General features: G+C 57.4%; 4 protein-coding genes across 4 annotated transcripts; all 4 read left to right on the top strand.

Annotated features, from left to right (window-relative positions):
- Positions 1–5,528: 5,528 nt before the first annotated feature.
- LBRM_31_1620 (hypothetical protein, unknown function) lies at positions 5,529–7,850 on the top strand (the record flags this gene model as incomplete). The annotated part of the gene is made up of 1 exon (XM_001567109.1): positions 5,529–7,850. One exon carries the CDS (start codon positions 5,529–5,531, stop codon positions 7,848–7,850), a length of 2,322 nt encoding a protein of 773 aa, XP_001567159.1.
- A 1,222-nt stretch (positions 7,851–9,072) lies between these two features.
- On the top strand, positions 9,073–12,402 carry LBRM_31_1610 (hypothetical protein, unknown function; the record flags this gene model as incomplete). Its single annotated transcript, XM_001567108.1, has 1 exon — positions 9,073–12,402. One exon carries the CDS (start codon positions 9,073–9,075, stop codon positions 12,400–12,402), a length of 3,330 nt encoding a protein of 1,109 aa, XP_001567158.1.
- Positions 12,403–14,192: 1,790 nt separating this feature from the next.
- LBRM_31_1600 (conserved hypothetical protein) lies at positions 14,193–17,975 on the top strand (the record flags this gene model as incomplete). Its single annotated transcript, XM_001567107.1, has 1 exon — positions 14,193–17,975. One exon carries the CDS (start codon positions 14,193–14,195, stop codon positions 17,973–17,975), a length of 3,783 nt encoding a protein of 1,260 aa, XP_001567157.1.
- Positions 17,976–19,011: 1,036 nt separating this feature from the next.
- On the top strand, positions 19,012–20,028 carry LBRM_31_1590 (conserved hypothetical protein; the record flags this gene model as incomplete). The annotated part of the gene is made up of 1 exon (XM_001567106.1): positions 19,012–20,028. One exon carries the CDS (start codon positions 19,012–19,014, stop codon positions 20,026–20,028), a length of 1,017 nt encoding a protein of 338 aa, XP_001567156.1.
- Between the last annotated feature and the right edge of the window lie 4,306 nt (positions 20,029–24,334).

Genomic DNA, 24,334 nt, shown 5'->3' with positions numbered 1-24,334 from the left:
GATAGAGGGGCTCCGGTGAGTGCATTGGCTGGTGTTTGCGAGTCCATCGAGTCCCACGAAAGCATCGTTTTCTTTCTCATTTTCTTGTAATGTTCTTATCTTGGGCCCACAGGTGATGCGGGCCACCTCAGTGCGGGGCTTTAGAGGGAAGCGCCTCCACTTTTTGTAAGGACGCCACGCAACCTGCAGACTGCGCTCCGGTATGCCACTGCGCAGACTCGGAGCGTCGGCAGAGAGGTTTGGGCTGGCGCTGTGCCAGAGAGAGGCGCGGCCGCGATGACCTTTGTCCCCGCTCACGACGCAACGTGCCGACGAGCCATGACATGCTGACGCGCGCCCGCTCCGGTGAGGGGCGTGCGGGTGCGGGGGGAACGGTCCATACCGCCGCGGGCGCATGGCGGCGTCCCGCCTGTCGCGGCACACGCGGGCGCGCCACCCGGAGATGCCCCCGTGACGTGGACGCAGGTGGGGGGACGATGGCGGCGGGCCATGAGACGACGGGGCTGTTCTGGGGCCCAGGCGCCCGGATGCGGTGGTGCGGGCGCTGCGAAGCACAGCGGGCATGGCGTGCCGCGTCTACGCTGGGCATCGTGGGGCGGGGGAGCACGAGCGATGCGTGCGCAGGGCACGAGGGGCTGCAGGGAAGTAAGAGCCGCAGTGCAGGTGTGCGAGGCATGCGGCATCTCTCCCATCTGGCCGTGTGGGTTGATGCGGCACCGAGGCCGGCGGCGTGACTCGGGCGCCCCGAACCACGCCATCGTGTTCTTCGGGCACGGACGTGGAGAGCCCCCACGCCGCATTGTGTGATGCCGCGGCCTGCAGCGATGGAGGGCGAAGCGTGGCCCACGGGCGGAGCACTGCGGCACACCGGGCCCTGACCTGAGGCGGGCCGGCTTCGTCCTCTGGGACACCCGACATGCGCCTGGACTACCCCCCTGCTGCCCTCGCGACCGACGCCACGGCTTGCGCTCTCGAGCAGACGCCTGGAGGGGCCCGTTAGACGCACGGCGCGATGTGACGGCCGGGGGGGGGGCTTTGTCGCACGACAGCCCGGGATGCGCCGCCGTGTGCTGCGGCTGAGGCATGGATGAGCTGCGGTTGCACGCGCGTCTGCGTGTCGACTGGTTCGTGGCGGCATGGACGCGGCGAATGAAAAGGAGCGTTAATGCCGGTGTTATTTTGTGTGGTGCTGTGGGATGCTGCTCTGCTGCGCTGAGGTCGCTGTGGGCGAAGTCTCCAGTGAGCCACTCCGAGGGTGTCTCTGCCTTTTGTTAGAGAGGACTTTATTTTGCTCGAGGTGACCGTGCGCGGCAGCTGATACACGACTTGTTGCGGTCGTGTGGTTGTGCGTTTCGGAGTCTCGTGCGCGAACGTGTCGGTGTTGGCTGAGGTTTCTGCCGCGTGCCTTTTGTGGTGGTCCTCTGTGCGTTTTTTTTTATTTCTCTCTTTGTTGTTTTTTCGTTTGTGTGCTGTGCTCGTGTTGTACCAGAGGACTGTGTCCTACGCGAGTTTTTTTTTTTGTTGCTCTTTACTCCTCTGCACTGCTCTCGTCATTTGGGGTTGTGCATGTCTTCGTGCTGTTTGTCTGCATTACGTTTCCTCCAGCGCCACCAAGTCTTTTCTGCGTCTTCATTTTCGTCCACTTGCAGAGACGTTTCTCTCGGACGCTTTATCTGCCTCTATCGAGCGCTACCGGACGTGGGGCCCGAGATGGGGGACGGGAGGTGCTTCTTGGGCTTCCTCGTGGTATCGATTTTCTCAGGGTTGTGCCGCCCCTGTGGCTCAGGCGAAGGGCCGATTTCTTCTGTCGTCGACCTCTTTGCACACGAGCCCTGAAGCACGCTGCGAATCACTTGGTCAGTACTGTTCTACGCGGGATGAGGCTGCATGCATTTCTCCAAAGTTTCCACAGCTCTGCACTGGGCACTGCTTCTCACGAAATACTCCATTCGTTGTTCTCCTTTTTGGGGGGCTCCACATCCTCTTCTTCCTCTCCTCTTCTCTCTAGCGCTTGTGATGTGATGAGGGTGGACTCGTGCCCAGACGCGAGCACGCTCACGTGCGACGAGCAACAAGAGAAATGCCCACAAACTCGCCTGCGGCTCTCGCTACACCTCTTCATTGTAGCGTAGGCGCTCCGTGCTCTCCTTTTTTCCTTTGCGCTGGTGGAGTCTCTAGTGGTGCACCTCCCCGCACCCTTCATCGTAGTGCTGCAGGACAAGTAAGTGAAGGAACGGCTACCGGATGAGGCGATGTAGACGAACGGTGACACTCGCCTTATGGGCTGCTGCCAGCACCGCTACCACTCACATGGTCTCTCTGCGTCTCGTACGATAAGGTCCGTGCCCCTGCTCTCACACTCCCTTCACTGTGCACTCGCGCTACACGTCGCATCGAGGCAGCACACGTCGTGAGGTCTCTGCAGGTTTTGTTTTACATGTACGCGAAGCGCACTCCTTGCAGTCACGCTGTACAGAAGTGAATCGCTTTGTTCGGCAGGATTGAGAGGGGGAAGCGCAGCAGTACTTCACGACCCACCAGCGGGACATCTGAGTGGGCTATATCGCACCTTTTCATCAACTCATTCATGCGCGGTAACCCAGGAGCCGCCCCCGCTCTGCTAGCGGTGAGGTAGCAGACGAGCATCGCGAGTTCGTCGCCGCTGTTGAGAGAGGTGTTCATGGATGCATGGCCAAGCTTGGATGATACGACTTGCGAGACGTCAGCCCACTTTGTTGGCTCCTTTTAGCCGCCAACATCGCTGACAAAGATGGCCGGTAGTAAAGCGGCTCTCATAAGCCGCGTGTCGAAGCTGCAAGACGACTTGCCCACCGGTACCCTCGAGTGAACGCAGTGCCGTCTGCGCAGTTAGGCATATAGGCGAAGTCGTACAAGTGCAGCTCTCACAGATGACTAACGCCGCGCAGGAGGCGCGGTGCTTTTTTCCCCCTTTTCAGGACCTCAAGCGGGTCTTCTGGCGCTTAGTGGAGGCGATTGGGACACAAGTGTACGTGCCCAAACAAGAGTCTAGGCGAGGTGCTGCTGCTCAGCAGCGTGCAAGCCTTCTCAGCTTCACAGCCACTGTGCTCAGCACCCGGTTGTGAGGGAGCGAAGCAGTCAGTCAACCGTGTGAATGATGCACCGCCGCGCCAGCGCAGCATCCGTCAGTTACCCCGAAACCCTGTGTCGATTTTTGACAGCTACTTCTCCTTGTGCTTGTGTTCTGGGGCCTCAGTAGATTCCATGCGGAGTACGATGCACCCTGATCGCTTTGCTGAGAATTCGGTTTACCTGAATTCGAGAGAATCAACGTGGATATGCGCACATTTTGAGGGAAGGAAGAGGAGTGAGGCTGCGGAACTGGACTCCAAAGTGGTGAAGATGGCGATGGCTCTGTCGAAGTCAATTAGCCATGACCGTCTCACCGTCCTCCGCGAGAACGACCCTAGCACACGACTTGCTCCTCCGTCTATCCAAGTGGTACCGACAGACGGTGGGCAGCAGACTTCTACGTCGACGGCCTCGTCACCGTTACCACTTGTGTTGCCGTTCTCTGTGAAGCAGCGCGGCAGAATCCCTCCTCATGTGGTTCTCGTTTTGCCGATCACCTCCGTCTGCATCAGGCCACACCGCCACGCTGGATGTATCAGCGTGGCGAAGAACACCAGCGTGTGGTCTCTGGTAGTGATCCCTCAAGCCACTCTTCAGATGGAGAATCAGCTGAAGCAGATGACGAGCAAGGGAGCTGCATACTTTGACCGCTGAGAAGTCTGTCGGCTCACTTGGCGCACCACCCCTATTCGAGCGCCTTCCGCCACCGTAGTTCTCATACGGCCCAGTGCTCGCCGATACGCTACCTGGACAGCGTGCGCATCTACCGGCGTTGCACCCTATTGTAGTGCACGTCCCCAACCTTGGCTACCTCCTTCCTGGCGAGGGAAACGGCGACTCGACATGCAGGAGAACACATGCAGCCCCCTGCTGTTCTCCCGCTGCAGATGGAGAACGCATCTCTGAGTCATCCGTATCGCCCTCAGTAGCACCCACCGCGCCTCCGCCAGTTGTGTTGGCTCAGTCTGAAGTCAACTCCCTGTTGCCCGTGCTATCCTCTACAGTGAGAAGCCGCATGGCTTCAGTGATTTGTCTGCCGAGGTAGTGGGTCGGTGAGCCCCTTTTCTGCCGTGCAGACCGAAGAGGCTGTTGCTCGCACCTCTCGGCGCTGCAGAGTACTGCTAGTGGTCGATGCCGATCTTTCCGTTGACTCAGGCGGATGGCGAATGACGTCTCCCAAGACGACCCCATTCAGCGCTTCTCTGTTCGTTGTGTCAATCTCGGCGTTATGCGCTCTCTCCGCTGCGACACGCTGCTAACGAGAGGGCAGAGCAGAAGGCAAGCAGGCAACAACAGAGAAGACCCTCCATTGACAGAGGCTTGTCTCATTCTACCTTGTGCGGGAGACGTCGTGGTCCTCTGAATCAGTGACGTCTACTTATTTGGTGTAGGCGCATTTGTGTGTGCGTGTTTTCATGCCGAGCGTAAAGGGCCCCACGTGTGTGTGGCCATGCTGTCATGCAACCGGTGCAGCTCCTACACTTCAAATGCACTCATCGGTAGGCAACTGGAAGCCCTTCGTTACGTGTCTCTCTTCACTTTTTCTGCTCACTCGACATGCTTGTTTTCCCCCCTCTCTGTTTGTCAGTCTGTGATGTCTGCACACGGCAGTGAAAACGTCGAGTCACACCATTGTCGGCCCAGTCACGGCTGTTTGACTATTTCCCATCAACACCCACCACAGTCGATCATCCCACCCACCCACCCCACCCACCCCCCTCTATCGTGAGTACCAGTGAAGCAAGAAAAGAAAAAAGTGGCAAATATAGAATTGAATCACCTTAGGCAGGTGGTGCGTGCGTGCGTGTGTGTGTGTGTGTGTGTGTGTGGGGTGCCGCACTGAGGTGCCTTTCTGCAAGTGCGTCATTGCAGGTGCTTCTCTCTCCTTCCTTCCCCTGTTGTTAGCGCTGGATCTTCTCTAGGCCTGACTCCGCGGACCCCCCTCCCCTCCATTCAGTGGACTCTGCACACACACAGAGAGGTCAGTTGTTTTAATCGGTCTTGATCCCCTCAAAGAAAGAAGAGACGAAGAGGTCAGAGACGCAGCGGGACGTCCAACTCAATTTTAGTGTGCGATGCTCTTCCCGTTCTGCCCCCTCTCATTGACGCCACGCCGGACACCTTCGCCTCGTGCCCTTTTCCCTCTCTTTTTTATTTCCCCCCTCGTTGTGTTCACGCTTTCCTCTTGAAGAGGTGACTTTATACACTCGAGGAGTTCAGCCCTGTGCGGGTGGAAGAAGCAGAGCCGAAGCAACAAAAAGAGAACGGGCAGGCGTCATCCTGAGTGTCCGCGGTCCGGCGTTTTACATGCCGGGTTCCGGCTTCACCTTTGGTAGTATTGCTGCGCTCGCGTCTTGAGCTCCTTTCGGCGCTGGATTTCCCCTCGGATTCGCCCTTCCACTTCCAAGGCTCCACAAATGCGTCCTGAAACGCAGAGCGGCTGGGGCGGTTACACCGACAGCGCAGAGACGCGGATTCATCTTGGCAGCAGCGGTGCGGACCTCTACACAGGCAGCAGCCAAAGCATCTCTCAACCCTACACACGGAGTCAGAGTCCCGATACCGGCAGTGCATGCTGGAACCTGCAGGGCAGTATTGGGACATATGGGAAGGGTCACGCCAGGAGGGGCACGGCTGTTGATGTGAGTCCACCACCTCGGCTGCCTCTCAGCCTTCCCTTAAATGGCGTCGGTCTCGGCGTTGGGCCACGGAGGGGTTATGCTGGTCACGAGTACGAGGAATCGTACGACAACGAGTACGAAGAAGATGCTGATAGAGGCAGTTATGAAGACGAAGATGAGTGGGAGGGTAATGAAGAGTGCGATAACGGGAGGTGCGCGTATGAGCACCATCACAATGACGACAGCGAGGCGAGCGAAGGTAGCTCAGCTAGAAATGGCGCAGCCACATCAGGAATGTGTTCTCAAGGTGCTCGTGACCTCGGCTTAGATTTCGAGGCGAGCAGGGCTCCACAAACTGCTGATGCCCAACCCAATTGTGGATTCGGCTTCCCAGCAGCGAAGTTGGCTCGGCTCAATGTGCTCGGGCATGGCAGTACACGCTTTGCTTTGTGTGCTGCTGCTGCGGCTGCATCTGCCACGAAGGCTGCACCGGTAACGACAAGTACGTTCCGGCGTTGCACACCGGTGGCTCGTGTTGCTTACAGTGTCGGGTATGACCCCGCGGCTGGCGAGTCATCTGAGGATCTGCCCAGCGCGTCGGAGCCGCGTGATGAGGGTGTCGTTGTATCGTTGGCCACCGCTGAGGCGGCTAACTCATTTGAGCAAACGTCGCTCCCATTCACCGCCGCGAATATATTCAACACTGCGACACAGGGAAGCCCTGACATGACCATGGCGGCACGGCCGATTCACAACAACATGCGCGACACCCCTCCCAAACCTTCAGCTGACGCTTGCCACACGTCAACAGCATCGATTGCGCGCTCTGTGGTCGCTAGTCGTGCCGCTGTGAAGCGCAGCTATCATAGCTGCAGTGCGCTCACTTCCGTCGCACAAACCTCCGGGTCCCCGCCAGCGCATGGGGATGCAAAGAAGAGCCCCAAAGAGCCCCTGCAGAGCACTCCCGATCACCGACATGAATCGATGTCGTCTTCGCCGCTCTCGCCACAGCGCCCCACAATCGGGGCGAAGGATGACATGTATGACCACAGCAGTAATGACGACGCTTCGTCAACGGGTTCTGCTAGCACAGCCATATCCCCGGTGCTGGCAGTAGGCAAAGGCGACGATGCACGGAGCTGCGGCAACGTGGGAGGGTCGGAGCTGCCTGCGCCGACAGAGCCGACAAAGTCGCCTGATGCCGCCCACGTTGTACCGTCGCCGATGATGGGGAGCGCAACTTTCATTTCAGGAAAGCCAAACCTACTGCGTGTCTCTGGTCTCAGTCGGTTCGTGGCGGACTTTCTGGCGAGGTGGAAGTATTCTATGACCGAGGTGGATACGGCGAACTCGGCATGTGAACGGGAGGGATATGCGCGGTCACCCTCCAACAGGGTAGTGTTACCGGCGCTTGGCATTTCATCCCCAGCAGTGGCCCCTCTTCTAGAGAGGGAGAGTCCTTTGGTGGGTCTCCGTAGCCGAGAAAAGATGGAGGAAGTCGACGAGGCAGTAAAGGACTTGGCTGCCATGGAACACAGAGGAATGCAGAGTTCGCCTGCGAAGTCCGACGCGCCACCAGTGTATGCACCGAATGTGGTGCTCAACATCTCAGTCACTACCGTGTTCAACTACTCCGAGGCAGAAAAGTTGTGGCTTTTACGTGGCAAGCCGAGTACCCCCCCAGCACGTGCGACGCAGAGGTTGACGTCTGTGACTGGCAGCGCGGTGCCACCATCAACTGCCGGGGTTTTGGACAGAGTGCTGCGGCCTCCGTCTGCTTCTTCTGTGAAGGTGTCGCTCTACTGTCGTCCGCTGCTGGTTCAGCTGCCAAACCCCTCACTGCACGCATGTGTTCTCTGTGCCGCTGGCAACAGTGCTCTAGTGAGAGTGGCACTCACGCTGCTCTATTGCGTGCCTCGCTCCCTGGTGCTGACTCTGCCATGGGTGCTTATTCGTTTCACAGTGGTGCTGGTTGCAGCACTGGTTGCGATGGATGCTGCATGGTGTCGGTGGCCAAATCTGAGTGTCTACACGGCGGAGTTTCAAGTCAACGCTACAATGATGATTCTCTCTGTTCGCGAATGGCTTCTCTCCTCCCTGGGCGCTGACAGCGGATGAGCTTTCGGAGAGTGCGCCCGGGAGCTGTGAGGCTCTGGCGCCATCGGGCCAGCGCTGAGGCTGTGGGCCGAGCACACGATGCAGTATGAAAAAGGTGTGAGGCGGCTGTGGGTTTTTTTTTCGTCTGTCGCCCCCCCCCATTCCGCCAGTTCAGACTCGTTCTTTTGTTTACTGTTTTACGCGTGTCGTCCCCTGCCCCCCCTCCCCTCCCGCGAGTTTCTCGCCGCCTTTCCCCCTAACGGTTCTCTTCTCCATTGGCCCTATCAAATATGCGCTGCATCTCCCTTCACCACCGCTCTCGTTCTCTACCGCTCTGCTTGGAGGAATTCTGCAGAGGAGAGTCGGACGCTAGCGAGAGACTGAGGCCCCGGTTCATGATGCACGACTATTCCTCTCTCTCTCTTTTGCCCTCTCTGAGAGTTCTCAGGCGCTCTCTGCATGGGTGATCCACGGGTATATCCAGTCCTCCCGCACTTGACCTGCACTCCTCTCACTCTTGTACGGTGTGCTCCCCCCTCCCCCATTTCATCTCTGGATGGCCACACTGTAGAACGTGGCATTCGTGAAATATCGGCTTCCAAAAGCGCCTTCACAGTAACGCGGCTTTTTTTTCTTCTTGCTTCCTCCTTTGATAGTTTGGCTTCACGCAGTCGAGCTCCGCCGCGCATCTTAGCAAATGCACTACTGGTGAGCCACAGTGTTCTCTCCTTTTTCAGCTTTGCTGCTCGGGCCGCCACAAATAGGCCCCCCCCGCCGCGCCGCGCGAGATACCCGTGAGTCCCTGCCTCTGCTGCCGCTTGCCTCACCCGCCCTCTTTTCCGCCCGCACCGCTGTAAACCCCTTTGCACTTTCTTTGGTTCGTTGCCTACAACAGTAGTCGCCTGCACTACCGCACGCAGACACCGATTGGGCTGCCGTCATGTCGCATTCCGTAGCCTTGGTGACCCCACGTAGCGCTACCGGGAACACACCTGGCGGCAATCGAAGTCCGCAAACTTCGCGCTCCACATCGGCAGCCAACTCTACTTCTTACGCTCGGTGGCGAAACTCACGCAAGGCAGACGCTTCCAATCGCAGCCTCCCAAGCCATTCGCTGCCTGCGGACCAAGCGTCACCCCCCATTGGTGGAGAGGCATCAGCGAGTAGCCTCTTCACCGACATTACGCGTTCGCAGGACCGCAAACGGGAGAACAAGCGGAGTTCGTCCGAGCGATACACCTCAATGACGTCAGAGGCACAGCCGTTGACCTCGATTGAAGAGCCGTCCCTTCGCTCTGGTCTGCTCGGGAGTGCAGCTGCGTCCCATACTGAACTCTCCCTGCGCACTCGCGGCGACCTCGAGGAGCGAGATGGGCACCACGTTACGGTGAAGGACGGGGCAGGCTCCGCGAAGTACTCTTTGCCTTCGTTTGGAGCCATGAGCCGTAAACAGGGAGAGATGCCCCAGTACAGTAGACGACGTGACCAGAGTGATGCTACGGTGATTACTGATTCCTCAAAAGTCAGCAAAGTGACTGTGGCTATAGCTGAAGCAGTGCCGCGGATAGCCCAGGAGCAGACGTCCGCCGCCGAGGCATACGAGGGTCGCTGGTCGAAAGAGCTGCAGCAGAGCACCGCAACAGAGGACGAGCTGCGTCAACTCTACCAACAGCTCGAAAAGGAGCTGGTGGGGACGCGGCGTGCCGTGAACATCGCCGAGGCGAGGCACAAGCGTGAGTTAGACTTGCTGAAGCAGCAGCTCGAGCAGGAGCGAACAGAACGGGTGAAGGCGGAGCAGGACCGAGAAGACCTCCTGGACCAGGCGAGGATGAGCCCCCTCTTCACTCCACGCACGGGTGACACTTCACTCGGCGCAGAGCAGGGTAGCGACAGCAGGGGAGGCAGAAGCCGCTGTATCTCGCCCAGCAATGCGCACTTGAGCGACGTCTTCTATGACAAGCTGAAGGAGAGGGAGGAGCGGGCACGTGCGCGGGTGCGCAAGGAGTTTGTGCGTCAGGCACAGGAGAACCTCTACGCAGAGCAGCGCAAGCGTGCCGACGCCGAGAAAGAGACGGAGATGGCTCTGAAGCGGGTAAGTAAGGCGGAGGACGATATAAGTAAACTGCAAGAGGCACTGCAGGAAGCGACCAGTGTCGTGGAGGCGAAGGATGTGCAGCTGCACGAACGTGCCATCCATGTTCAGGAGTTGGAAGCGCAAGTTCTTCTTCTCGAGCATCAGCTTGCAGCTAGCGAGGACGCGAGGCGGCTGTCCACTGAGCTTGCGACGAAGAACCTCGAAGAGGCGAAGGCTTTGGCAGATCAGCGGCAGGTAGAGCTGGAGACGCAGCGGCAGTTTGTCTATCAGCTGCAGGAGAAAATAGGGCTCACCACTCGCGATCTTTTTGACAGAGAAAACGACCAAGAGGGCGTACTGCGCACCGTGCATGAGCTGCGGACACGCTGTCGTCACCTTGAAGAGGAGTTCGCGGCAGAGGTGCAGGAAGCGACGACGCTCCTGGAGCAGAAGCAAAAGCGCGCTGAAGACGAGGCAGCGCTTTTACGAGGACGCAACGATGAGCTGAAGCAGCGCTGTGCAGCCATGGGTGCGGAGCTGTCGGAGATGAGCACTCGACTGGAGCACAAGAGCAACGAGGTGACACAGCTGCGCGCACGCAACGAAAAGGACCTCAGTGAGTGCCACATCGAGATCCGTAGTCTTCAGCTGCAGCTGGAGCGTCTCACAGAGGGTGCGCAGTGGCGCTCATCGGAGAGTGTTACGGCGAAAGAGATTGAGCGGCAGGAGCACGCGGCTCTTGTCCGGCAGTACGCGGCCGAGGCACGAGCTGTGCAGGAGGAGCTCGACCGCTTAAAGGCCCAGTTTCACCGCGAAAATGAGAAGCACTTGTCTGTTGTGCTCGATCTGTCGAAGCAAATCACTGCACTGAAGCAGGAAAACACACGGCTAGAGCACGCGGTCAACATTCGCGAGCACGATAGCATCGACGCGGCGCGTCTACTGGGCCACGCACGGCAGGAGCTGTCGCAGCTTCGAGAGGAGTGTCGCCGGATGAGCGTGTCTCAAGTAAACCCCCGCGAAGGTAGCCGGTCGAGAAGCCCCGTGGGCAGTTACGACGTTGTACTGCGCCGCATCGCGGAACTCGAGAATGAGCAGAAGGACTTGACGGAAAGGCTTTACGTCGCCAATCGCACTGCGCAGCAGCCGAAGAAGGGACGCGCTCTAGTCGGCCGTCAACACCACCACCGATCGCATCGTGAATTTTCCGTTCCGCCGACGGACTCCTTCTTGCAGATGTCGGATGACGAGGGAGAGAGGCGCTGGGTGGTTGATGAAATCGTGGAGAATGCGCCGCGAGGTTTGGCGGCCGGCTCGCTTATATCGGCTTCTAGCAGACATAGGGAAGCCACGACAGCGCTGGCGGATCTTTTAGAGTCGATGGTGGAGAAGCTTCAGTGGATTGCTCACAATACCGAACAACAAGAAGCTCCATCGGCTCAGCGCAACTCACCTATCGCACCGCCGACACTTCAGGAGAGGCGGATGCGGCAATCTATTCAGCCAGAAGAGCGCGAGGCTATCAACTGTGTGGTGGCAAGCTGCATGGCGGCGCTGGAATGTTTCCACCTCAGGCGCACCTCCTCACCCTTCTACCCTTCTTTCTTTGACGATGGAGCAGAGAGGACGTCGAATGAGGCCGCCGCCGCCGCAGCGGCTCAGCGAGAGGGGAGGTCTTCTGAGTGCGATGCAGCACCACTATCTTTAGTGACTTCTTTCGTTGGGGATGGTGATCGAGTCGCGGCTCGCACCCGGTCCTCCCCCCCGGCAGCAGATCGGCGGTCGCCGCATGTGCAAAACCACCATGGTGTGCTGCAGGACATCACGCGGATGGAGCAGGGTCGAGAGCACTCTCCTCAGATACGACTGGAGAGGTCGAAGCGGAACTCCCAGCGCTCCTGCTCCTCCGCCGCAGCTGATTGGTGGCCGCAACATGTGCGAAACCATCGTGGTTTGGTGCACCACACCACAAGAACGGAACGGCCCCGCGATCACTCCCCTCAGGAACCGCTGGGGAGACCGAGGCGGAGCTTCCAGTGCCCGCGGTCCGCTGCCAGCTGCAACGAGGATATCTTAGCATACTTTAGCCACACGTCTGCGACCACTCCGCATCCAGTCACCGAAAGAGCAGCGTGTAGGGACACTGCAGTGAGTGTTTTGCAGCATGAGAAGCGAGAATGGAGCTCATCGGGAAAGCGTGATGCTGACAATCCGGGTACTGCCCAGTGCATCCAGCTACGCATCCGAGCATCTGTGAGCGAGGGAAGCCGAGAGGAGCTTCAATCCGAGCCGTGCTGGGAAGGAGAGGAGCATATGGCGGCGATTGAGCGAGGTGAGCAGTTCGCTTTCCCCATTTTGCGGAACCGCTCAGCTGGAGATACTTTCACCACCGAAGCTCCTCCTGCTCGTCCGCGTCGCATCCGGGCTGCATCAAAAAGTCACAGAGCTTCTGGCGGGATGGTGGTGGCGCCACTCACGAAGGCCGACTCGAGCGCGTAGTAAGTGACACAGTTGGCGCACTCCTCAGCGACGTTAGAAAGTTTGAACCCCACGCATGCACTTCAAGGAGCAAGATCAGGAGAGGCCGACGACGGCATTCTGCGCTGCTTACTCATCCCTGTAGTCAAAACCTTCGGTGCTGCTCTGAGTATGCCGCGCCTTGGCATCTGCCTTGCCACTGGTGCGGCAGCACCCCCCCACCAACCGACGCGTCCTGTCGTCTGTTCAGCAACGTTAACTACGTTACCTCTGCGCTGCCGGAGCATGGGTTGGCGGTCGGGGCCCATCAGAGCACACCACCGCTTGAGTGTCGTGTAGGGCAGCGACATTCGAGATTTAGCTACGAACTTAACCCCCACTGGCTGCCGCTACTGGGCATGCGGGTAGAAGGAGGGGGGGAGGCGGCGGCTATGGCTCAGAAATGCGCGCACCGTATTACGAGTGCGATGCTTATGCATGTTTAGAACTGTACTTCTGCATCCGTTGGCCGTGGCGACAAATTGGCTGTAACGATCGAGTCGTGATTTTGGTGTTGGCACCACGCGTCTCCGATTTCCTCGTTTTTTTCCTTCTTCTCCTTTCTTCTCCAGTATTCGCGTGCGTCTTCTCTAAAGCCCATCGAATGATTCCAAAAGGGGGGAAGGGCAGGGGTGGGGGAGAGTTGCAGTCACTGGCACACCCGCCCACAGCCGACAATAGAGGAAGCGAATGTGTTGTATGCCAAACTGCTGCCACGCGCAACTCAGGGACCGACAAGCGCAAGGGTCATCGTGTGGGCCCCGGTAGTCTTATGACGAACGCTGTTTCCACTTTTTTGTCCTCTCTGTCGATGCACAGGACTTGTGCTCTCCAGCGTATTCGCCTTGGATGTGCCCTTGCATCTAGGGCCCTGTGCCGCCGATGTCGTGCTCGTACCCTCCTCTCTCTTTTGCTCGGCTGTCCTGTCGACACAACACCTTTTTCGTGTTGATGAACCAACGCGCAAGCCAACAAATCGAGCCCCATATAATTTCTCGTGTGCAGCTGGGGCTGACACCTCCCCCCTCTACACAGTTCTACAAGCGCGGAGTTACTGAGGCACACTACATGCTTATACCGCTGGAGCGGACGAGGAACTCAATAGTATTGCTCTTTTCCTGCTTGGATTGTCTCGCGCGATTTCACTGACGCTTTTTCCACGAATGTCTTCGGTCAGTGCTTGGAGTTCAGAAGACGCTGTGGGGCTGCCTATCCCACCACCGATACCCACTCCCCGCGCCACAGCGGCATCACGCTCGATAAGGACACAACTCTGCACTTCCTTATCTACGACAGTGGCTCGAATCAGCCCTCTATCTCAATCAGAAGTGAACACCGCCTTAGCAGTGGCGAAAGTGCTGGTACCCGGCACAACCAGTGAAATACCGGTCTCTTCAGGCGACGTTCCTGTCGCTACTGGCATTGCCGCTTCGAAACCTGCTGATTCACCTGCCCTGCTATCTATACCGAGCCAAACTGAGCGGAAACACGTGCCGCAACAACGGTTGGAGAACGGCGGGAAGACACGACAAGACATGAGCGTCGTCTTTGATGAGACCGCCGCCTCTGCTGATCCAACGAAGGCGTGCTCGCGGACCAAGTCTACTTTCACTTCTCTCGCAAGACTGCCGGAAAGCCCTGGCCGCACGCGCTCGTGGAGGACGCTAGTGCTCTCACCTCGAAGAGCTGTCAATGGAGCCACTGCTGCGCCTTCTGCGGTGAAGGACGTCAGTGAGAGCGACAGCGGCACGCCAACCACCTTATCTCTGGACATGGTGCACAGGAAGACAACGAAAGCTGCAGGAGCGAAGCCGAGCACAGGCGCAACTATGCTTCTCTCAAACGACGACAAGGACGCTGCCGCCGAGGTCACTATCACCACTGCACCAGAGGAGGCACCTCGCGTTGACCTCTACGAGGGGAGCGGTGGTCTCCTCACCCCTCGAGAGCGTTGCAATACTCTTCCGCCTCCATCGTCTGTGTCGCCGCTGACCACCGCGTCAACTCGTACTCTCAGCAGCGACGATGACGGCGAAGAGAGCAGCCTGGTTGTTTCCAAGAGGAAGGCAGGCAACACCCACGTGACAACAGAGGTGGGTAGAAGCAGAAGAGACACCTATGCCGTCCAGAGAACATCGGCTGCGCCGTTCCGCACCGGCTCAGGTAGTGTCTCTGACACAGTGGGGTGCCTTCGAGGTCGTCTTGCAGAAACCTCCGGTCTGTCTGCCCCACGTTCTTCTACAGGGAGTTTGTCTGCTCTCGTTTCTGGTGATAGGGTTGCTGATGCCAAGTCGGCGGAGGCCACTGCCTCGACGGAGCTGAAGGAGCTCCGACAGGCTCTCAAGGACAAGGAGCGGGACCTCGTCCGACTCGTACGCGACCTGGACAGGGCGAAACAGGCTGCCGCGAAGGCGCAGACGAAGAGCGAAGAGCTGCAGGCCAAGTGGGAGGGCGAGAAGTCTGCGTTTGCAGATCATAAGAAGGGCGCCTTGGCACAGCGGCACGAACTGCAGAAGGAGCTGCGGCAGGCCCAGACAGCATTGCGCTCGGCAGAGCAGGCACAAGCTAAGCTGCAGCGAGAGCTGGACAAGCAAAAGGAGAAGCTGGCCACTGTGTCGTCGCGCGGAGCGAGCGATACCACGACCCCTGTCATGACTCCAAGATCTACGGCACTGTCCTCGGCCCCTTTCGATAACATGCTGCAGGCGAAGGTGTCGAGCTTAGAGAGCGAGAAGAAGCTCATGAGGGAGACGATACGACAGTTGGAGGAGCAGTGCTCTGTGGCCGCTGCTGCCGCTAGTCTCGCCAAGACAGCCGAGGAGCACCGCAGCGCTGCCGCATCTAAAGAAGCAGCGGAGACGATTGCGACACTGAAGGATGAAGTACTGAATCTTAAACAGCGGCTCGCTTCGCAAGATGCTGCAGTGCGGGATCTGCGAGAACGGGCAGACACACTTCTAGAGGAGAACGAGGCGCTCAAGACCTGCGCGAAAGCCGAAAGAAAGCCTGCACGCAGCGATGTCGCTGTCGCCACTCTGCGATCAGCTTCCACACGAGGCAAAGGGGAGAGTGAGGAGCCGTCGCTTCCGATGCAGCCGCCTCGTCAGGTGATGGCGCTTGAGACCCCTGCCGAGGAGGCAATGGCGCACCTGAGGGAGGCGCTGACAGCGGCACAGAGCCAGGCGGGAGTGTACAAGTGCATGCACGAGCACGCCAAAGGCCGCATCAGGAGGCTTGAGGCAGAGTTGGCCGCTTCTCGTTCAGCGGAGGCTTCCGCCTCTCCCAACGTGGCCACTGTCACTCTCAGGGACACGGTGGCTACCTTAAAGGAGCAGCTGGCAAGTAGGACGGCTGAATGTGGTGAGCTGCGGCAGTGCGTCCAGGAACGAACTGAGGAGGCGACCACCTTACAGTCGGCACTTCAAGAAGTCGAAGGCGAACGAGATGCGCAGCTACGGCAGATTCGAGATCTGCAGTTCCGCATTGCCGAGGCTGAAGGAAAGGCGGCAACCTTGCTGGCAGTACAGAAGACAGAGCGGCCTGCTGCGCTGGAAGAAGCTCGAGTGGAGCTGCTGTCAGTGAGGGCCGATCTGCAGGTTGCCGCCGTTTCCGCGCAGGGGCATCAGGAGGAAACGAATAACCTTCGCAGTCTACTTGGTGATGAGCAGCGGCGGTGCGCTCATCTGGAAGAGGAGAGGCGTGCTGCGCAGGAGGAGGCGGCAGCAAAGTCCGCTGCTGCTGATGCATCGAAGCAACAGGCTGATCACTACAGGAAAAAAGCAAGGCAACTCACAAAGAAGTTGGGTGAAGCTCTGCGGGAGCTCTCGGTGCTGGGGGAAGAGTACGAGCGTGTCTGCGAGGATCGTCAGATGGCGCTGTCGCAGCCCGACACTAAGAATAAAATGGTTGCTGAGGCACGCAGTATGATATGTGGGCAGTCGGTTACGTATGTAGAGGCAGATGCCGCAACGGGGGACACCGAAGCGGCCATTCAAGCTGTGTCCCCCTTCCAAGCGAGGCGCACTACCAGCGTGTCACGAAGCCTTTCCGACGCTCTCCTCTCCGCAAACAGGCAGGCTGCTATAAATGGCGTGACTTCCACTGCGTGGGCGATCGCCGCACTAGATCAGGAGCGGCAAGCTCGTGAGCAGCTTGAGCTGGATGTGCTCTCCCTTTACTCCAAGGTGTCCGCCATCGAATACCTCGAACAAAATTCCTGGAATTCGGCGGAGAGAGGGGGAGCTTGCGCCGCTACTGATGCCTCCTCAGCAGACTTGACACTGGGGAGCTCGCATGGTGGACAAGGACACATTCAGCAGCCGTCACGGATGCCTTCAGCACTGCAACCATGTCCCAGCACCTCTGGCGCGCCGGGGCGCGCTCGCTCTCCAGGGCGCGCTCGCTCGCCGCAGGCCACACACGCGTTGGACCCTCGCTACTTTGACCCCACCATGTTCACCTGCTCGGAGGGCCAGCCGCGCTCTGCCGGAGTCGATTCCATCAACCTCTGCGGACATGCCGCGGGGTTTTCGCAACAGCTCTCGGAGCCGCCACAGCGAGGCCGATCGTTGTCCGCTCAAGCTCTTCAGCTGTCACCGAGTGCGGGCAGCAGGGGCGATGCTCAATCGCCAAGCCGAGCGCTTTCTCTTCGGTCCATGGCACTGGTGACATCTCCCACTGCACTCCAGGCCTACCGCAGCGACAGCATTGCAGGCCCCTCTGCAGCGTCCTCTGAGCTTCCTGCTACCTCGGTGTACTATTCCACTGGATGCTCTTACGGCACTGACGGCGGCGCGGGGCAGCGTGCTCGGGTTGAGCTGCAATTCAGCGATACTGCGGGGCGGCTTTTGCGGAGCATGCGTGGACGCCGCGTGCAACGCCCTGTGTTCCCTGCCGCTGAGAATGAGGCAGCGCAGCTGGATGTGTGCTGTACCGCCATCGGCTCGATAAGCCACACGATTTACGCTTCTCACATGTTGGCTGCGGGGCACTATCACCTCAAGCACACCTTTCGTTTCATCATTCGCGTCCTTAACGATTGCGGGAGCGGCGGCGACATTCTCATCGGGTTTTCAGACCGCTATGTACCAATGGAGAGCTTCGGCGCCAAGCGAAACGCGCTGCGCTACAGCGGCTGCTACTATCTGAGTCTACGCGACGGTTGCCTCTTCTGTCCTGCCCAGGATGTCAGCGGTGCCGCCTATGAGGGTTGGTCCGCAGCAGCGGCGAGGGCGGCAGAGCGACGCTGCAGCATCGGGGTGGGGCCGAGGCAAGACGGAGGTGCCTTGTCCATTTCTGCACAGGGCATAGAGGCGCCTCTCTCTGAGGCGTGCGCGACGTCCTCACCCGCGCGCAAGCGTGCGCTGCTGAGGCCAGAGTGCGTCGCACGTGCCGGCGACGAAATCGCCTGCACCCTCCGCACCGATGACCGGTCTATCAGCTACTCCTGGAACGGCGTCGAGTGTGGTGTTGCTTTCACAGGAGTGCCTTTATCGCCCTCACTGTACCCGTGCGTTGAGATAAACGCATCTGGTGGCGCCGTGGAGCTGCTCTGAGTCGATTCAAACCGGGGGGGGGGGCTGACGCCTTCATTCTCTCGTGTTTGTGCTTCGCCTTATCTAGTGAGTGGCGCACGTCCCCTCACCTTGCCGTTCGCGTGACCGTGCAGCGCGGGGGGTGGGTGGGTGGGCCGACGAACTTGTGAGATGTGCTCTTCTCTCTTTCCCTTTTTCCTTTTTCCTTTTTCCTTTTTCCTTTTACGGGTTATCCTGGAGAGTTAGACTGAAATTGCCATCGTTATGTCTTCTTTTTCATTCTATAAATGCTCAACAGGAAAGAAGAGCTGCGCGATCCCCCCGTCTGTGAAATATGGCCCGCGTGTGTACAGTCCATTCTCTCTCCCGTTGTCCCATATGCGTGCCTTGCTTGCTCTCTTGTCTCTCCCCCACCCCCTCCTCCTCTCTCTCTCTCTCAAGAGTGTGCCTGTGTATCTTTTGTACTGCAATGCAGTGCATGCGGGCACGTGCCAGCGCGGCGGTGTACAGCGCCCGAGCGTCCAGCTTCAACCTGCGAGCATGAAATACTAATCAAATCAGTATTCGCGTGGAGCGAGCACCCGAGGGTACACTGCGCCGAGTACTCGACAACGTACATGTATCGAGGCGCTAAGTGTTTTCGTTTCACCTCTGATACAAGGAGACTACGGGACAAGGTCCAGTGGTGGTTTAAGAAAACTTTGGGAGTTTTTTTTTCTCGCCAAGTGCCTGCTCACGGACTGCACAGGCCTATACCTGTGTCGGCCTTTCCTCTGAATGAGCTGCGCTCCTTCAGTTTTTTCGGCTCGCCTCTCCCGCATCTCGTTTCTGCCTTTGCTCTTGGCATCTACACACTCGTGTGCGCGGAGAGCTTTCATCTTTGCTCCTCCTCTAGAGCTACTGTGCTTCTACGCAAGCGGTCTCGCCCTCTACCACTTTTTTTCCCCTTTTTGGTTTACCGTAATATCACCATATCCACGCACTTCCAAACAGAACTACTGCGTCCTCCCAGACGCGGCCAGTGCGAGACTACTGCAGCCCAGGCAAGGGACACCGGATGCTCGGGAGCTTGGACGTCACCACCGGAGATGCTCTGCGCAGCTTCCACGACGCACTTGATCAAGCCCAGCAGTCGCTCCAGCGGGATGAGAAGCGCCTCAGCGCAACGGTGCAGCTGCTGAGCGATCTGACGCTCGAGGTGGACCACCTAAAGGCGGAGAGGGCTCCCAGCAGCGCCACTTGTCAGAGACGAGAAGCACTTCAAGCAGAAAAGGTAAAGGCACTGCAGCACACACGACATCAGCGCGAGGCCATTGCCGCGACGGCGGACCACATCCAGCATCTGCAAGCGCCTCGCCTGAAGCTCACCAAGAGGGTGGATGCGCTGAGGATCGATGTGAAGGTACTCCGCCGGCAGTATGGGCTGCGTGCAGCGCAGGTCCATGCATTCATCGCGCAGTTTTTGCAGCCGCAGAACAGTCTTGAAAATCTTCGATGTCAGCTTGCACAGCTTCAGCAGGAGCACGCAACACAGGCGGAGGCTGTGAAGATGGCCCAGCGGCGTCTGGAAGAGCAGAAGGCAGATTTAGCTGCACTTGAAGCTGCTGACAGGCTTGGCACAACAAGTGATTCAAACGGAAACGCCACCGCTGGCAATGGAAAAGCACCACGGACGAAGAGCGGTGATGAAGCTGCGGCAGTGTCGACACTAGCGACTGGCGGCAACGACGTGCAGCTAGACGCTGCGGACGAAGAGTGTGCTGCGGACGTGCCTCTTTTCACTGAAGCGGAAAGGTGCGCTGAGGCGACGAGGCGGCGTTCTGCGCAGGTGGCAGCACACAAATCCGCCGAGACGCAGCAGGTCGAAGAGAGAACGAGGCTCGAGGCCCTCCGCGTGGATCTGAAGCGGCGGGTTTTGCTGCTTTGCCAAGAGATTGAAGAGGCCGACGCAGCGCAGCAGCGAGAGCAAAAGGCGTATCATGACGCGTTGAATGACGCTGTAGGCGAAGCTGATGGAGGTGTGCTTCGGCAGTGCAAGAGATGTTCGTGCGACCTTTTTGGCGGCTTCTCGTGACCGCGACTGAAAGGACGGGGAGAAGGGTGAGAGAAGTCCACGAGTGCAGAGGGCGCACCTGTGCTCCTACCGCTTTTTATTCTGCTAGAGGTTGATGGGCAACGTTATCATCCATCTCAGTTTTCTGTGAATTTCAACGCTGCTTGCTGATTTTTGTATCCTCAAAAGACACTCAAAAGGTACTCTAGGCGATCTCTTGAGCCATATAGCAGCGCGTTTCGCTTCATCTTGTGAATCCAGGAGTTGTGTGCTCAGTGGTCACGCTGCAGTGCATCCCCCCGTTTGGGCCACTCTCGGATAGTGCAACCCCATGATCTTGTCGACACGAGTTGCGCAGAAGAAAACTCACCTTGGCTGTTCACGCTACTCCACCCTGGAGCTATTAGCGCTCGTTCACTCCTCTTTCCCTCTCCACTTTGGGTGTTCTTCTTCGCTGACGCTTTGCTGCCTCTCCTTTGTGATCCCCTATATACACACGTGTAGACTCATGCCAACAGTCCTCCCCCTTTTCGCATCACAAGCGAAGACACCCGTCAGCAGTTGACTTGGTAGATCAGCGGAAAAGTAAAAAGTGAAATCAACCAACCAACCAAGCTTAATACAGCAATAGCCGCAAAGAAGATAATTTCTCTTCCCCCGAAGAGCGAACGACACTCACGCCCCCCTCACACAGAAGAACTGACGCCTGATTCTCCCCCCCTTTTCTCTCCTCGTTGCGGCGTCTCTCCCTTCTTTCGCTTCTCTCTACTCTTTCTCTCCATCTAGCCGAGCATTCTTTCTCCCCCTCCCCCTCCCCCAGCACTGCTCCAGGGACCAAAGAACGAGAAAAGGGGAAGTCTGGGGCGTTAGGCCGCATTGATGGCACGCGCGACTGCAGCGTAGACGGCGTGTTCTTCCGAGTCGCTCTTTTGCCGAGTGTGCGGATTAGGCGCTCGTCCGTGCTGGTGTTGAAACCGCGGCAAAGCCAAAAAAGAGCGAGAAGGTAGAGTCTATCGCGCGTATATTTTGCGTTTTGCTCAGCTGTTTGGACCTCTTTTGCACCGCCTCTCTCTTTTTCGCTTCTTCGTCCTCCCTTCCTCCACCCGCTTGGCCCGGAGCCGAGGGAGAAGAGGAAGAGCGTGCCGCTGATCAGCAGCCTTTGTGTTTAGGTCTTTATGTGTGGAGTGTATTTGTCTGCCTCTCTGTCTAGCTTTGAGGGCTTGATTCTGCAAGGGAGACGAGGAAAGGGAAAAAAAAAAGCGACGCTTTAGAAGGTAAAGAAGGCGCTTGCTCTGCTTGACCCTCCCTTTTGTTTATTCTGTGTTGCCTTCCTCGCAGCTCTGCCACGCGGGCTCGTTTCCCGCTACGTTTTGTTAGCCCTTCCCTTCCTCGCTCTAACGCCCCCGCCTCTTCGTTTTACGTAAGTTTACAGCGCGCATTTGTTCTCCCCTTCTTTGTTTGCTCTCGTTCTCGTTTTGGTTTAATCGTCTTTTTGGTGACAAACCGCCCCCTTCCCCTCCCTCTCCCCCCGGACTAGTTTACCAGCCTCACAGAGTACTACAGTTGCTTACTTGTCTTTCTCTCTCTTTCTCTCGCTTATCCGAGGCCCTCGCCTTTCTTCAACGTTTCAGGAGCTGCTGCTGCTGCTGCTGCTGCCATACCAAAAAGCAAATCAAAACAAAAAGGAAAACTTTGGTCGCTTTATTGGTGTTTTCGTTTTCTACTTTGCTGGCAGTTTGGGGTGTGTCGTTCCGGTGCTGCCATCCGACTTTGCTGTCATTACCTCATCCTGCACGAGCCTCTCTCCTTTTTCCCTTTCGCTCCTCTTCACTCGGACTACTGCCCAATTCCTTTTTTTTCTCTGGCTCTGCAGGTAGTGGATTGTGTCTGCCCTTCTTTCCCGTTGCTACGGCTGTACAAAGAACCTCGTTCTCTCGCTTCCGTCGTATGGTATTACTGTGCTTGTCGTCGTACACGCTCACTGTGCCACCCTTCTCACTCTTCCCTTTTCCATCTCCCCGAATACCAACACCAGCCTTCCTCCTCCCTCCCTCCTCCCCCCGTGCTCGCCTGTTTGCGTATTTCCGCTGGTACGTCAGTCTTGCGCTCTCGTCTTTTCTCCCTTCGTTTGCCCTGCGCTTGTGTGTCCCCCTCCTTTCCGCTGTGCCGTGTCTTATTATTATTATTATTCTTTTTCTTATTCGTTCCCCCCTTCTTGTGCGTGTGGTGTGAGGCTGCTTGAGGCGATCCTTTTCTTTGCGTCTCCGTGACTGAGTAGTGACAGCGTTCACGTGCAAGCGCAACCCAAGTGGAAGAAAAATTCGATAAACAGTGGGAAGGAAACGACTGAGAGTAGAATCCTTCCCCTGCCTGCAGGTGGGCGCCTGTGTGTGAGGGGCGCTGAAAGCAATCCAAGGTGGGGAAAAGAAAAGACATACCGATCCCCAGTGTTTCACGTTGTGGCAAGCCTTGACCAGCATCAGCCTTTCTTCTTTCAGTGTGTGCGTCGGTGAATCTTGATCGTTGTGCTCTCTCCGTTGAGATATATTTATATATGTGTGTGTAGGCCACTCGCCTTCCGCTCCTCGTGTTTGCTCATCTCTGATCTCTTTTGTATTTGTGTGCGCCCCTCTGTCTCTGTCTCCCTCAAGTGCCGTTTCGCTCTTTGTTGATTCTCCTTTTTCATTTTCATCCGTAATTTCTCAGCGTGGGGCGCCATTGTTCATTTAACACCTTTTTTTTCTCGTGCTGTTGTTCGTCCTTAGGCTCGCTTGCTCCTCTCCCCCGCCCTCTCTCTCCTCCTGCCTTCCCTACCGGTCTCTGGTGTTTGTTGGCCTGAGCGTCGACTCGCCTTTCTACGGTTTTCCCCTTTTTCCGCATTTGTCCTCGTGCAGTTCCTCCTTTTCGTCTTTTCTGTATCACCGCCCCTTCCTCTTTTTTTCCCCCCTGTCACTCGCACTGCGCTCCTCTTATTATTCGCTTGGCTCACTTTCTCCGAAGCTTCTCTCTCCTCTTTGTCACCTCCCCGCTTGTCTTGAGACGTTTTTTTTTTTTGCTCATTTCGGGTAGTCAGGCGAGGTTCTCCACCCTTCCGCACCCCCAATCAACCTCTGAGCCTCTTCTCTTTCTCCGTATCTCCCTCTCTTCCGCCCGCCCTCTTTCTTTCCTCTCTTCATCATTATCTCCTCCTCCTCCTCGGTAGCTCGTTAGTGCACGAGGAAGAGCCTTGCAGATTGTGAGGAATCAAGGCAAAGACTCATACAGGAGACAGAAAGGTGTAACAGCGGCTAATCGAACGCATTACGCAGATCCACCCAGCCTCCTCTCCCAACGGAAAGCAAACAAAGAAGGGCCGTATGCGATGTGCGAAGACTCTGTCTCTCGTTTTCTCTGTGTTACCCCCGCTCGTGTTATCCCGATTGATTTCACTCAATTTTCTTCTTCCGTACTCTGAATTGATTGGCTGGCTCTTTCTGTCCTTTTTCTACCCCTTCTCTTTTCGTTTGTTCTTCTCCCAGGAGCACTTGAACATAGCATTGCTCTCCTCCTCGTTCTTCCCCAACTCGAACACTGCTGCAGGCATCCTCAGAGAATTCCACACAGGCCTCTGTATTTTGCTTGAGCGTTGTTGGTAATCAAAGGACAACAAAGCCACTCCACAATTAACGCTAAAAAAAGTGAAGACGCACTCCCGTAGCCGCTTTCCTCCTCAGCCTTTCTTTTCGCCTGTTTGATCCTCCTCTCTCTCCTCCAGTTTTTTTCTTCTTCCTCTCCTCTCTATTTCGCCATTTCGCGCTGTACGTTGCCCTGCCCCTCCCTGCCCTTCCTTCTCCTTCGCTCTCGCTGTCTTGCTCGATTTCAGACGCATAAGAGCCAGGAGCACGTCTCGCCTTTATTTTGTGGATTTTTGTTTCTCGTTTGAGCCGCTTCTCTGTGCGCGCTTCGCTCTCTCGCTCTCTTCTCTCGCTCTTTCTCTCTCTACTGGGCTTGTTCGTGTGAGTGCCTCCACGTCGATATATATTTTTTCCCCCTTTTTCGGCTGTCCATCTTCGCATCTTCTCTGTGTTTTACTGGAACTTCTTTGAAGGCGTCTTTGACCGGCAGCCACGAACCGTTTTGCTGCTCAATCGGACGGCTGAGGGATACGGGAACGGCAGCGCCTCAGGCTCGCACCACGTCCACGGCAGACATCAGCAGGTGGCACGCCACTCGTGAGGGTCTACATATTTATTCCCCATCGGCTCCCCTCTCACTGACAATGTACTGGATTTCCACGGCTTCTCCAGCTGCCCCTCAAGGCGCGCCGTCGGTCCTGTTACCCTACACT

The sequence above is a fragment of the Leishmania braziliensis genome, chromosome 31, assembly GCF_000002845.2.
Source record: "Leishmania braziliensis MHOM/BR/75/M2904 complete genome, chromosome 31".
NCBI lineage: Eukaryota > Euglenozoa > Kinetoplastea > Trypanosomatida > Trypanosomatidae > Leishmania > Leishmania braziliensis.
The sequence above is the reverse complement of the archived record's forward strand: the minus strand, read 5'-3'. Positions and strand labels throughout refer to the sequence as shown.